Consider the following 14927-nt stretch of genomic DNA (forward strand, 5'->3'; position numbering starts at 1 on the left):
GGAAAAGCAAACATGGCAAATACAGACCATATTGACATGGAAAATGACAACCCAAAGAGACAGAAGACAGATCGGATGGAGCAACCCAGCCCATCTTTCTTAATCTTCCACTCTCTTAATAACTAGCCTATGAGTAAATTGTCTCCCTTTGTTATACAGAAACATCTGGAGGGTATTGCAGGATCTCCCAAGACGGTGAAGAGACTGCAATCAGAAGACTTACTTATAGAAATCATGAAACAAAGACATTCTGAAAAGCTTTTACAACTAACAAGCTTTGCTGGCATTCCTGTAAAAATATCTCCTCATGCAACCCTAAATTCATCTAAGGGTGTCATATCTAGTTGGGATTTATTAAATGTTACTGAGGAGGAAATAACCCAAGAACTGCAGGGACAGGATGTAATTGAAGCAAGAAGAATAATGATTAAAAGAGATAATCAATTGGCACCTACTAGAAATATTATTCTTACATTAAATACGCCCAACTTACCTCTGCTGTAAAAGCAGGTTATTTATTTTGTCGCATCCACCCCTACATTCCAAACCCTTTAAGATATTATAAATGCGAGAAGTACGGTCATTCTCAAACTGTTTGTAGAGGAATTCCTGTCTGCCTCAGACCACATGCAAAATGACTGCACAGTTACAAAAATGACCTGTCCAAATTGCAAAGATCCTGCATGTTCCAAGACATGTGAAAAGTGGAAAACTGAGAAAAAAATAGTAAAATACAAGGTTGAGAACAAAGTCAGTTACCAAGAAGCAAGAAAACTAGTTGCACCAACTATAAACCAAAATATTACCTATGCAAATGCTGTAAAAAAATATCAAGTAGTCTCTGTTCAAACTGATGCCACAGTTCCTACTAATAAATTAATTTCTGATTGTCCTCTCTGAGCTCCAACCAACTGTATGCAAGCAACAATCCAAGACCACAGACAAAGCAAATAATACTCCTCTGACAATACCAGCTGCACCTCCTCCTACTCCAGTGATTGCTACCACATCTCGTATTACAAACTCAAATACTGTGAAAAATATTCAGGACACAACCATGGACACAGATGGCACATCTATACAGGAAGATCCTATTTTAAAAATCCACGCCAAAGAAGAAATGGACACTGGTCAGCAGTTTCCTAAAAAAGACAAAAATTGGAACATCATAAACCAGTCACCTTCAAAAAGCAGTCAGAATCAGCTAAACACAAATAATGCCTTGTATTTTACAATGGAACTGCAGAGGCTTTCGTTGCAATACAGACGATATCCAAGATTTAATTAATCGTTATTCGCCAGTTGCCCTTTGTCTTCAGGAAACATACCTAACCTTGTAAATTTCTCCTTCGATAAAGAACTGTTGCCTTTATTGAAGAGATAAAAATATAGCTAGTGCTACCCATGGTGATGTGGCAAACCTGGTTAATTCAAAGATCCCAACTAAACATATACCACTTCAAATGGAAATAGAAGCTGTTGCTGTTTGTATAACTCTCCACATTGCAATAACACTTCTCTCAATCTACCTTCTGCCAAACCATACTTACTCTTTAAAAGATCTTGAAGATCTCTTCGTACAGTTACCTCCACTTCTCTGTATATTAGGGGAATTTAATGGTCACCACCCCCTCATGGGGCGCTACTAAATTAGACAGACGGGGTCGACTAATTGAAAGCTTTTTAAAGGCACTAAATCTCACCATACTTAATACTGGTGCACCCACGCATGTACAGCTCCCAACTGGACACTCCTCAGCAATAGATCTCTCAATTTGTTCTCCAGTACTGGTCCCAACCAAAGAGTGGTACATATTAAATAATCCTCTGGGCAGGCATCAATATTTTTGACAAGGAAAAAATCCGCCTCCAGCCCATTGATAATGTGACAAATTATCACGTTGCACCTTCTAAATGTGACTAAACACACAATACCACTATCTAATCCGCCAGGCCGAAAGCATTATAACTACTGGTGGAATGAGGATTGCACCAAAGCAAAGAAAGCCAAAAATAAAGCCTGGAATTTATTTCGGCAATGTCCGACCACACCCAATCTCATTAATTATAAGAAATTAAAGGCAAAAGCACAAAGGCAAGCCAAAAAAGAATCCTGGACCTGTTTTGCATCAACAAAAACATTGACATCAAAATAATATGGAAAAAAATGAGACAGCTTTCTGGTAAGTTTCTTACCATACCTTCTCCAATCCTGTCCTGTAATGGGCAAGATCTATCTAGTCCTTTGGATATCGCAAATGCTTTGGGCAACACATTTGCTGAAATCTCAGCGGCATAAGCTTATATTCCATCATTTCAAAGAATTAAAAACACTGCAGAACAGCATTCTATTAACTTCCAAACTGCCCTTCTGCCATATAACAAACCTCTACAATATTCCGAACTCTTGCAGGCCATCGGAACAGCCCACAGTGGTGCTGCTGGACCAGATGGGATCTAGTATGTCACGCTACAACACTTTGATGACAAAGCTTTGCACCTCCTCCTGGTTTTTTTGCAACCATATTTTTCTAGAAAATGTTTCTCCGGCTTCTTGGCATCATTCTACTGTTTTGGCATTCCTAAAGCCTGGAAACGATCCAACCAATCCCCATAGCTATAGACCAATATCCCTGTCAAGCTGCCTCAGCAAAATTCTAGGAAAAATTGTCCACAGTTGACATGTCTGGATCATTGAGTCAGAACAGTTAATGAGCAATACTCAATATGGCTTTCGTCAAAACAGGTCATGCTTGAACTTTATGGTTAAGGCTGAGTTTGCCATTCATAATGCCTTTGTTAAACATGAACATCTAGTAATGGTTTCCATAGATATAGAGAAGGCCTTTGACACCACCTGGTGGCATGGAATACTAAAAGATCTTTACTCTCTTGATCTGCCAGGCAACCTTCCTACATTTGTGAAGAATTTTCTACATACTAGATTGTTTCAAGTTCGATACCAGCATGCTCTTTCTGCAACATTCAATCAGGAAGGTGGCGTTCCACAGGGATCAGTATTGAGTGCCACTCTTTTTGCTCTTAGGATAGATTCTATCGCTAAACAACTTCCAAATACCGTAGAGACTTATCTTTATGCAGATGAACCTTTCCATCTGCTGTCATTCCAAAAAAATGAGATCTATTGAACGGAAGCTTCAGATATCATTAAATAAAATACAGCAATAGGCCAGCATCAACGGCTATAGACTTTCATAGCAGAAAACAGTTGCTATCCATTTTTGTAGACATTGCAAGTTTCGTCTGGATCCTGAACTTCATATCTCTAAATCTCCATCCCAGTAGCTAATAACATCAGATTTCTAGGATTAATCATGGACAACAAGCTAAATTTCTTAGAGCACGTTAAAAAATTACGTACATCCTGTCTAAAAAAGATAAACATACTTAGAGCACTATCTGCGCTAACCTGGGGTGCAGATCTTACCTCCCTACTTCGATTATACAGGGCATTAATCAGATCCCATCTTGATTATGGAGCTCCCATTTAGGATTCTGCCAGAAAGAGTGCATTATGCTGGCTTGATCCAGTTCAACACAGTTCACTTAAGATTGCACTTGGTACTTTCAGAACATCACCAGCACACGGCCTTTACATTGATGCTCATGAGCCCCCACTGTCTTGACATATGAAATCGCTATTGCTGAAGTACTCTGTCACAGTACAAAGTTGTGCCTCGCATCCCATTCAGTCATACCTTTTCAATCCACCATTAGAAAATCTGTACAGAAATAAACCTAGCATAGTAAAACCAGCTGGTCTTCGCCTTCTTGAACTAATGCAGGTCTGGAATGTTTCGATCCATTCCGTACAACAAGTAGTAATTTGTACTCAACCACAATGGATTCCACCTCCTGTACCAACCTGTAACACTTACCTCTATCAATGGGGAAAGAATATTTTGCAAGTGTCAAATATCAGACAATTTCATGCAGTTCATACTCAAAGATATATTGATTTTTTACCAATATACACAGATGGCTCTAAATCCAATTCAAACATTGGAGCAGCTGCAACGTTTCCGAATACAATTGTGTCAGCATCCCTTCCATCTGAATTCAGTATCTTTTCAGCTGAATTATTCGCAATTAAACTAGCTTTACAAAATCTCTCTTCTGACCGGCTTTAAAATCTGTAATTTACACTGATTCCTTCAGATAAAGTTCACCCTGTTATTAATGAAATTAGAAGTTTATTACTGCAGATTGAAGAACGCCACCAACTAGTTACCTTCTGTTGGATACCAGCACATTCTGGTATTTTGGGCAATGAACTGGCTGATAATGCTGCAAAAAACACAACCACCTTGCCGACCGGGCTAGCCGGGTGGGTAAAGTGCCTGCCTGGCAACCCAAAGGTTGCGGGTTTGATTCCCGCCTCGGGCTTTGATAAAAGTACTGCAAAAACCTTGGGAGGTGCATTATGGTCACAGAAGCCCATGCGCCAACAACCACCAAAAAAAACAACCACCTTAGATTTCATCAATATCCCTGTTCCAGCATCAGACTATGCACTAATGATTAATGCTGCATGCCTATCAGAATGGGCAGCACTATGGCATTCTCAAACTAATAATAAACTCTTTCAGATTAAACAGGATCCGAAAATCTGGCACTCTAGTGGCCGTGCATCAAGATGAGAAGAAGTAATCCTTTCGAGAGCAAGAATAGGTGATACTCACCTAACCCACCTTCATTTATTCACAAGAGATAATCCACCACAGTGTCCACATTGTTATATAAATATGACTGTTAAACGCATTCCCCTTGACTGCCCCTATTGTAAACAAGATAGAATTCCAACCCTGCAATCGCTGATTAACCTTCATCAACCAATAACTCTAGAGAATTTGATTGGCTACAAAGCCAATATTTCTGAATTTTTCCGCCTCCTCAAGCAAACTGGAATTTTTAATCTTTTCTGATTAAGGACCTGTACGAGACTATACAAGACTATAGGCGCATTACAGCCAAGTAGCTTACGTGCCATGAAACCCCCATAACAACAACAACAGAGCATATTGAAGTGGCTTGATCCTGTACACCACAGTGCTCTCCAAATTGTACTTTTTGTACATTGCCTGTTCAAAGCCTTTATACAGAGGTCTCTGAACTTTCATTTCGTCTATGGCAAGAAATTCTGCTACTGAACTATGCAACTAAAGTTAGCAGCTTCCCAAATCATCTCATTTGCCAATACATCTTCAAACCAAAGTGGGATAATCCTACAAATTAACCATGATAAAATAAACCATCTGGATTTAGGCTTTGTAGCCTTATTGTTTGATGTAGCTGAGTAGTCAAGGGAAAGAAGGGTTTTTAAATTCTGTGCAGTGGAACAAAGGGTGATGTTATCAACAACAAATTCTAAATGGAAAGTAATCATAGAAGCTAGAAGCTACTAGGGTTTTCATACCACTGAAGAAGTACTGTTCAAGGGTTAGATCTAAATTGATGTCAGGTGAACTATTGAGACAAGTAGCAGTAAGAAAAGTGCATGGCATGCATATAAATTATCAGGTGATACAGAAGCCTATGGTAGGTATAAACTAGTCTGTTATCAAGTCACAAAGGAGGTTAGGCAGGAGAAGGCAGATTGTGAGAATTCTCTGGCAAAGAATGAAAAGAAAAACATCAGAGACAGACTTCTATTCTTATAATAACAGTAGAAGGAAGGGGGTTGAATCACAATGGCCATGTGATGTCGAGGGATTTACTATTGATGATCCTTCTCATATTGTGGACAAATTGAATAGGTATTTTGCATTTTCATTCACACATGAACAATAATTTAGTTAATGGGATGCCAGAAGTATATCAAACTCTGATGAGGAGCTAAATGACTTTGTGATGACCGAAAGGAAAGGGGAGGGGAAACTGTTGAGGATGGATATATAAAAAAAAAAGCACATGGGGTTGATGGAATCTATTCATTATATTAAGGGAGGCAACAAAGGAGGTAAGCAAACCCTTAGCCATAATTATTCAGAGGAGGTCCCTATGGACTGGAGATGTGCAAATGTATCCCCAGATCATAAAGGGGAATCAAAAGGCAAAGTGAGTAATTACAGATCTGTTAGCTTAATGTCTGTTCCAGGGAAAATAATGGAATCACTGGTTAAAGAAGTAATGCAGAACCATCTGCATTACTACTTAATGCATGTTGTTATTGCAGTTATGTGGTTATGCATTTGTTAAGGGGTGGTCTTGTCTAACCAATTTGATAGGTTACTATGAACTGGCTGCAAGCATATAGCCACTTTATGAACTGGAGCAATGTGGTATTAAAGGCACATTACTGCTATGGATAAAGGGATGATTATGTGGAAGAAGATAGAGAGTAGTTATCAATGAGCACTTTTCTTCAGGGACTAATATTATTAGTGGAGTTCTCTAGGTTCAGTGCCATTCCCATTTTTGTTTTCAATATTTATCAATGATATTGATGAAGATATATCAGGCTAAATGTCTAACCTTACAGATGATAGGTTGGCAGGGTGGTTATTTAGAGAGAGAGAGAGAGAGAGAGCTACTGCACCAAGATCTACGAAAACTGATTCAATGGGCTGAGAAATGGCAGTTGAATTTTAATATTGACAAATGCACGGTACTGCATGTGAGTACCAGTAACATAGAGTAATATACCAACTGTTTGGTGTTACAGTCAGGGTAGTGAAGAATGTTAAAGCTCTGGGGTTAACTGTGCAGTTAGACATGAAACTCTATGACAGTGCAGACTTTTGAAACATACTGCTTGTTTGATGTTTCTGGAGCTATCAGGAACGGGACATGTTGCTAAAGAGGATGTCCAAAATGTGTGTGCTCGATGTAAGGAGTGTGAGAAAGTTAAGTGACAACTCAGCATTGTTATGGGCCTTTACATGCTCCATTCAATGCCTCCTGTGGTCTTCTGTCAAAAGGATATCAGAAGGATTTTGATGAATCTTGATGCTAAGTTGACGATGTAGAGTGATGAATAATATCATCTTTTATGGGCACAGAGTATTATTGTTGTACACGTTGGCACCAGTGGCATTAAGAGTAGGAGAATGACAGAATTACTTAACAAGTACATGGCAATGTTCAAAAAAAAGCCAAGAGTTACAGGGTTGAATTTGAAAGTGGCTGCAATTTGCCCAGACACGATAGGAGTGAGTATATGATGAAAGCCTTATCCATCAATTCAGCCGCTGAGAGATTGTGCAAGGCTCATGGGTAGAATTTTCTCAGCAGTGTGGTCTGTCCTTGTTAATAGGAGATAATGCTTCTACACAAATGGGATACACTTAATAGAAAGGGTGCAAGAATATTTGCTGATGCTATGGAAGCAGTGTTAGGTGGGTTGTAAAACTGCTAGCTTGGTGGGGGGTTGGGGGACTTGCAGACTAATAGATTAACAGTAGCTTCGGGCAGGAGTGGAAGTGATTCTTGCACTGCTTCTATTGAAATGAGCAGCAGCCTGGAAAACAAGGTGCTGGGGATTTCAGGGACTGCTGGGAGTCATCGCAGAACAAATAAATAGATGGGCTGTGTTAGGGCAGCTAAGAATAACAACAGGTGCATGTATACTTGTGTGTACACCAATGCTAGTAGTTCAGTAAATAAATTGTATGAATATGAGGTGCTAGTCAAAACATCGAAGACAGATATTGTTGGGATATCAAAGACGTGGTGCCACACATTTATAAAGGATGCAGAATTGGAGTTTAGGGAGTACAATGTGTACAGGAAGGGAGAAAGGGTTATTCTGTTAGTTAAGACACACAAAATCTAAGGAAGTGCATCCAGTAGACATGGATGGACAGAGTAATGTTAAGTCAGTTTGGTGTGACATGAGCACTAGGAAAGCAAAATTGAGAGTAGGTGTGTTATAGGACTGATGAGTGTAATGAACAACTTTACAGAGAAATAGAGGCCAGTAAATGAGATTGTAATGGGGGATTTTAATTTCTCAGACATTGACTGGAACTTGTGGGTCGTCACTCGCACACTAGTAAGGCTTTTGTGGATTTATTGTATGATTGTTTCTAAAACAGCATGTTCGAGAGGCAACCAGAGGGTGTAATACTCTTGATCTGATTATCAGTAGTGATTCTTCATGCATTAAGAATCTGCAGAACCACTAGATAGCAGTGATCACAGTATGCTAATGTCGGATTTACTCAAAGATGTAAAGGAAAGGGTTTTTGCTTTCGTAAAGGTGACCACAGGGGTCTGAGACAGTTTTTAAATTCTATACAGTGCAACCGACTGGTCATGTTACCAACAGCAAATTCTATATGGGAAACATTCAAAGAATTAATCTTGGAAGCTACCAGGCTCTACATACCAACTAAGAAATATTGTTCAAGGTTTAGGCCTAAATGTATGGCAAATGAACTAATGAGACTCCTGGAAGAGAAGAAAATTGCATGAGATGCATATAAATTATCAGATGACACAGATACTTATTGTAGATATAAACTGGTCTGTAATCAAGTCAAAAAAGAGGTTAGGCAGGTGAAGGCAGATTACGAGAAATTTTTGGCAACGGATGCAAAGAGAAACAACAAAGATCTTTACTTATGTAAACTATAGGAGGAAGGGGATGAATCAGTTTGGTTCACTCGATATTGAAGGTTCAATTGTTGATGATCCTGCTCAGGCATAACTCCTCATGTGTGAATCTACATTCACACATGATGAGTTATTCAGAGAGGAGAATGCCAGAAGTTCTGCGTGAAAAAAAGGCGCTGTGTCTTCAGATGAATTTGTTAGATTTTATGAAGCCATCGACATCGAAATAGCTTTTTTACGTAACTCATTTATTTTTTTAATACATATTTTGTATTAATATGTATAAAGAACTGCAATTTTATTAAATATTTTTCTTCTAAACTAGTGTTTTTGTTAGTCCTTGGTCCCATTTAAACAAAATTTATATGTATTTATATGCAAAGTTGTACCCCGACTTACGCGAATTCGACTTAAGCGATCTTCGTCGGACCCACCTATCGTGTAACTTCGGGGTATTACTGTATAAGGCAATGGTCAGGCCACACCTTGAGTACTGTGTACAGGTCTGGAGGCCTCATTTTAGGAAGGATGTAGATTTGCTTGAGCAAGTACGTGCAGAGAAGGGCAACAAGATAGGTGAGGGGAATGAAGGAATACTCTTACCAAGAAAAGCTTAAGTTCTGCAAATTTCAGTGGCTGGAGACTAGGCACCTACGAGATGATCTGATTGAGGTGTATAAGGCCTTGAATGGGTTGAACACGCTGAATTCTGATGGGATTCTTCCACTTGCTCAGATTACAAACCTAAGGGGGTATAAATTCAAATTGAGGAAAGACAGTTGTAAAATAAATGTATGGAAATTTTCCCCCAGCCACCGTGTGGTTAATCCTGGTACAAACTTCCCATCTGTCGTTGTGGATGTTGATAACTTAAATAAATTCACGGAATGAACTGGACAAACTTTGAGGGAATGGTTGCGTGAATTTTTTTTATTTGTTTATTTTATTTTTATTTTTTTGGCTGATGCTACATAAGGTCATATGCTTGCTTTCTTCATCACATGTATCTATTACTATTATAATCGCCTGAGGGTACATAAATTCAAACTAAGAGAAAGACAGTTGTAGATTAGATTTGCAGAAATTTGCCTTTATCCAGCAGGTGGTTGATTGCTAGAACAAACTTTCATCTATCATAGAAGTTTACAGCTTAAATAAATTCAAGGGAAAACTATACCAGCATTTGGAGTGAATGGATGGGTGAAATAGGAAGATTATGTTTTTGGCTGATGTTGTATAAGCATGCTTTCTTGCATCTTATGCCTCTGTAAATTTTGCCAGGACTGCTCATGTGTCATTTTGTGAATGACCTTGCTATCAGGGACAAGGAGGTGATTATCCCTTTGTATAAAGCCATGATTAGGCTGCACCTTGACTATTGTATACTGTTCTGAAAACCTCATTTTATGAAGGATCTGCTGAAAACAGGTGCAGAAAAGGACAACCTGACTGGTGAAGGAAACAAAAGGATGCTCTTACCTTGAAAGGCATCAGTTCTGCAAATTGCTGCATCTCAAGACCAATCACCTGCAGGGAGATCTGATTGAGATTTTTAAGGTCTTGAATGGATCGAATAAGCCGAATGTTAATGACATTGTTCCAGACACATGGGAGGGCCAAATTCAAGGTCATTAAGAATGGTAGCAGGATAGATGTGCAAAAGTTGGCCTTCAGCAGTGGTGTATTCGGGCCGGAACAACGTTCCGGTACTTTTTTTCTAAATGTCATAATAGAAAATCATTAAATTTATACACCTAATATTATGAAGCAATAGTATAATCAAAGGGGAGAGAGACCTATTTTACCCATTGCTACTGAAAGTATATATTAATAGTAATCTTTAAAATTAATAGATTTATTTAAAAACAAAAATATAAATTCCGCAATGAAACTTGAACATTTCTTACTAAAGTACAATGTGTTAGATAAAGAGATCCAATGAATGAGATAAACTGTGATGCATGTGAATTCTGCATTTTGATTCGCCATGAGCTGAAGACTAGAACTGGTTGTTCTATGAACCATGAGTCTGAAGTCTGATTCAGTTACTGTACAGTCGATGTGGCATTATCATATAGTCTTCTGAAGAACAAGCTCTTTTTTTTTTTTTTTTTACGACGAGCATTCCAGTACTCTTTTTGTTTTTTTAGCAATACACCTCTGGCCTTCAGCTAGCAGGTGAATGATTGTTAGTACAGACTTCCGTCTGTTGTTATGGAAGTGGATTGGGTGAATAAATTCAAGGAAGAACTAGAAAAATTCTTGGAGGGTGCGGATGCTGAACTGTATAGGTCTGTTTTTTTTTTTTTTTTGTTGTTGTTTATTTTATTATTTTATTTATTTTATTTATTTATTTATTTTTTTTTTTTTTGGCTGTCGCTATATAACCTTGATTTCTTGCATCATTTGCCATTACTGCTACTACTTTAACAAAATTTTACTACAATGAAATGATTCATCCACCACCAAGTTCATTTAAATGGGATTTTACTACACTTTTTTGGTTTTCAGTCTCTCAGAGTATGGCAAGTTTTTTGACATTGTGTATGTTGCCTAATTTGTAACACTTTTTTTTTTTTTTTTTCCCTTCGGATTTTACTTTTTGATATTTATTTTTCTCTTACAGGTACAAAATACTATTTCTCGATGTACTATTCCCTCTTAATGTGAAGAAAATAATTTTTGTTGATGCTGACCAGGTAAAATAGTTTCTTTGTTTTCTATTATTATTGTAAAAAAAAACAAGTGACTGTTACATGTTGTGAATCTTACATTATTTGAAATATTCAGAATTTGATTATAACAGTATCTTATCAGTTCAGGTTCCTTCGGTACAGTAAACCCTTGATTTAACGGACCCCGATATAACGGATTTCGGATTTAATGGACCGGACACATAATAATACAGTAATGTACATATTAATCTCAACCATATTACTTTTTTAGGTTATATAAAAACTTCAGTGTTATTATTAATTTTTAATTAATAATAATAATCTATTTCCATTATTGTTTTGATAATCGCCTACTTTTATTTTTATAATCAAATTCAGGAAATCGTTTTTTATTCTTCCTGAAAACGTGTTCAAATAGCTGTTTTCCCAGATTACAGATAAGAGCAGGTGGTTGTTGTTGTTGTTGTTATTTGGTTTTTAGGAGCATTAGCAACTAAGGCCATATTGCTCCGGGATATGCGGTGGTCATTCCCTGAATGACCTTTCCGCATCCTCCGTATTTGGTGGTGACGGGCTCGAACCCCGGTCTAATCAAGAAGCGTGTGCTACGCACTGCTGCTCCTTCCCACCTGGCTACGGAGGCGCCGAGCAGGTGGTGACTTAGGACACTAAACTGCAGGTCTGCCAACTCGCTTTGTTTCAGTCTGTCTTCCTCAGGTACAGAGTGTTTCTGTGATTTCTGAATTGTGACTTTATTTATTAAATATTAAAGTCACTTTATTTATTAAAGTGACTTTAAATATTAAACGACATTGTAAATAATTACAATTTACAATGTCATCAAGTGATAGAAGGGTTAAAAGAAAGCGTGTAAAATGTGGCACAGAAATTAGAGCTAATTGAGAAATTAAACAAGGCGTCTCAGTAGCACATGTTTGTAAAATTTATGGCGTAAAAAACAAACTGTTTCTGATATCCGTAAATCAAAGGCCAAATTGAAACAATTTTATATTGTACAGTACTGTATATTGTATTTAAAGCTTTTTTTTTTTTTTTTACATTAAGAACAATAAAAAATGCCTCCCCCCCACAGGTTGCATTCAATTTAATGGACTTTCGGCATTAACGGACACCCCTTCTCCCCTTATTAGTCCGTTAAATCGAAGGTTTACTGTATATTAGCATAATCAGGAATATGCGAAATTGGTTTATGAAGTAGTGAAACCAAGAACCAAGAAACATCATAGAGATAAAATTTTAAATTATAATTGATTAAAGATAAAACCAACTTTAAAAAGATTTCTCAATTACTCCAGGGGCTCACAGCTGGTGAGTATGGGCTTGGCACACCCAGGGTCCTCAGCTGGATATCATCATTCTCTTTCTTGGTGATTCCTTTCTACTTCTGACTCTTTTTTTTGCTCGCTCTCTCTCTCTCTCTCTCTCTCTCTGTCTCTCAGAGTAACTCGGAAATTTTGTTTTGGCTGGTGCAGCATAAGCCTCAGGCTTCCTCACACCATATGGCTAATAATAATTAATTATGGAAATGGAAGAATAGATGCATTAAATATGAAAAGATTAGAAAATGTAAAAAATGGAGGCCTTCGAATATGAAATGAGCCTCCAGAAGGATGGCTGAGATTGAAAAAAAAAGCAGAAATAAAATTAGAAATGTATTTAATAGTTTGCAGTTAGGCATAAAATACTTTTCAATGCTTATTTGTTATAAAATTACACAATTGGCTTGTAAGAGCATCTTATGAAATCTTTTTTGTTGGTTCTGATGACAATCAAGGCATGTAAAGAAAAGACGAAGACCAATAATAAGGAATGTCCATAAAGAATTTTAAAAATACCTTTTAAATAATTTTTTAACTATATACCATGTAAAAGTTAATAAAAATAATTATGGAATTAAATTTTTATTACATAATAAAGAAACTATTTGCTAAGGAAATATTTGAACACAGTTGTTTGAACAGTGTTGGTTTTCTTTTTTTCATCATACAATTTCTGATAGCTGGCAACAAGCTTCTCTAGGCCCACATGCTTCTTTCAGTGTTAGAATAAACATCCATTACCTTTGTTTGAGGTTCTCTGTGATACAAAAGGTTTTGCATAGTTCTTTTACTGTTATCTCCTTTGCAGTAACTTTTCATCTGGCTCACACTCTTTTTCTTCAGCTTCTTTGTACTCACTGTTCCTCTATTTGAAGGAGATCATTGTCACTTAGCTGCTCTGAATGTGAATTCAGTGATTCTTGAATGTTTTGGCTGGTGAAACCAAGGTCATTAACAATATTAGTTGTGCCTTCAATAACTTTTTGAACTGCATTCTTGAAACCAGTAAAATCGTTTGCGAAGCAGTGTAAATGATGCTTCCAAACTGCTCTCATATTGCTGGCTGTCACTTCTTCCCATGCTGCATGAATATTTTCAGTGGCCACTCGTACGTTATATTTTTCCCAAAATTCTCTTACAGAAATTGCATTGTCTCCTGTTCTTTCTTCGAATGCCTGTGCAAATGTTCTACGGAGTTGCAATGAAAGTTGCAATTGTCCCTTGGTCCGTGGGTTGCAATAACGAAGTCATATTCACGAGTAAAAAAACAACTTTCACATTTTCATTTACGTTGCCAAGTGCAAAAGGATGTCCAGGTCATTATCTAAAAGCAACAGAGCTTTAAAAGAATGATTATTTTTCTTGCAATAGGCTTCAACTGTTGGAGAGAAATAAGATGTAAACCAGTCTTCTGATAGGGCTTTGGTCATCCATGCATTTTTTTATTTGAACACAAATTGACTGGAAGAGTTTGATGGCTGTATCCTTTTAAAGCCCTAGGATTTTGTGTATGGTACACAAGCATAGGCTTCAATTTAAAATCGCCTTCAGCATTATCACCTAATAAAAGTGTTAGTCGATCGTCAATCTTTTGAGGCTTTATACCCAGGTTGTGGTGCTTCATTTGCAGCCAAATAAGTTTTAGTTGGCATCCGTTTCCAAAATAGGCCTGTTCCATCTACGTTAAATATTTGCCAATTGTTGTATTCACCATCCTGAATGATTTTTTGCAATTCTGCAGGAAATTGAGCTGCAGCATCTTCATCAGCACTAGAAGCTTCTCTTGTTACTTTAACATTATGCAGTCCTGTTTGATTTTTATTCAAACCACCCTGAACTAGCACCAAGCGTTTGTATCCCCTTGCTCTGAATCCCTAGATAATGGAATTCTTTTTTTGATTGCAATCTTCTATCCAAATTAATAAAAGGCTTTCCATTTCGATCATTATTGGAGTTCTGTTTCTGGTATTTTGTAAAACAAAAGAAGTTGATGGAACTTTACCTTTCTCTTTATATTCTTCCTTACAGCTCAAGATTCGTGTTTCATATTTTTTTAATAATTTTAAGTTTTTCCGCTATTTTTTTTTTTTTTTTTTTTTTTTATTGCGGTCATGTTGTTTTTAAATGTGTCTACAGGTGACTTTATTAGCCGGAGACAAAAAAGTAACGCATCTGTTTCCGAAGGTTGGTGGAACACACTGAGGCGGGCAAACGCTTGTTTATTGGCGATCAGACACTTAGTGCGCGATTTGAATCGTTTTCATCTATCACAAAAAAAAATATTGTGTTAACTGGAAATTTGCATCGAGTAAAGTAAAAAGTGGTATGATTTTTT

The 14927-nt window shown here is 37.3% G+C and overlaps 1 protein-coding gene across 1 annotated transcript in view; it reads left to right on the forward strand.

Annotated features, from left to right (window-relative positions):
- Positions 1-14927, forward strand: part of Uggt (UDP-glucose-glycoprotein glucosyltransferase) — an 820111-nt gene that overhangs the window by 695449 nt on the left and 109735 nt on the right. The window contains exon 37 of the mRNA XM_090386735.1: positions 11204-11276. Coding sequence (XP_090242861.1) covers positions 11204-11276 — 73 coding nt within the window. The remainder of the gene's footprint in view (positions 1-11203; positions 11277-14927) is intronic.

Source organism: Mastigoproctus giganteus, chromosome 1, assembly GCF_048544385.1.
Source record: "Mastigoproctus giganteus isolate SK-2022 chromosome 1, ASM4854438v1, whole genome shotgun sequence".
NCBI classification, from domain to species: Eukaryota; Metazoa; Arthropoda; class Arachnida; order Uropygi; family Thelyphonidae; genus Mastigoproctus; species Mastigoproctus giganteus.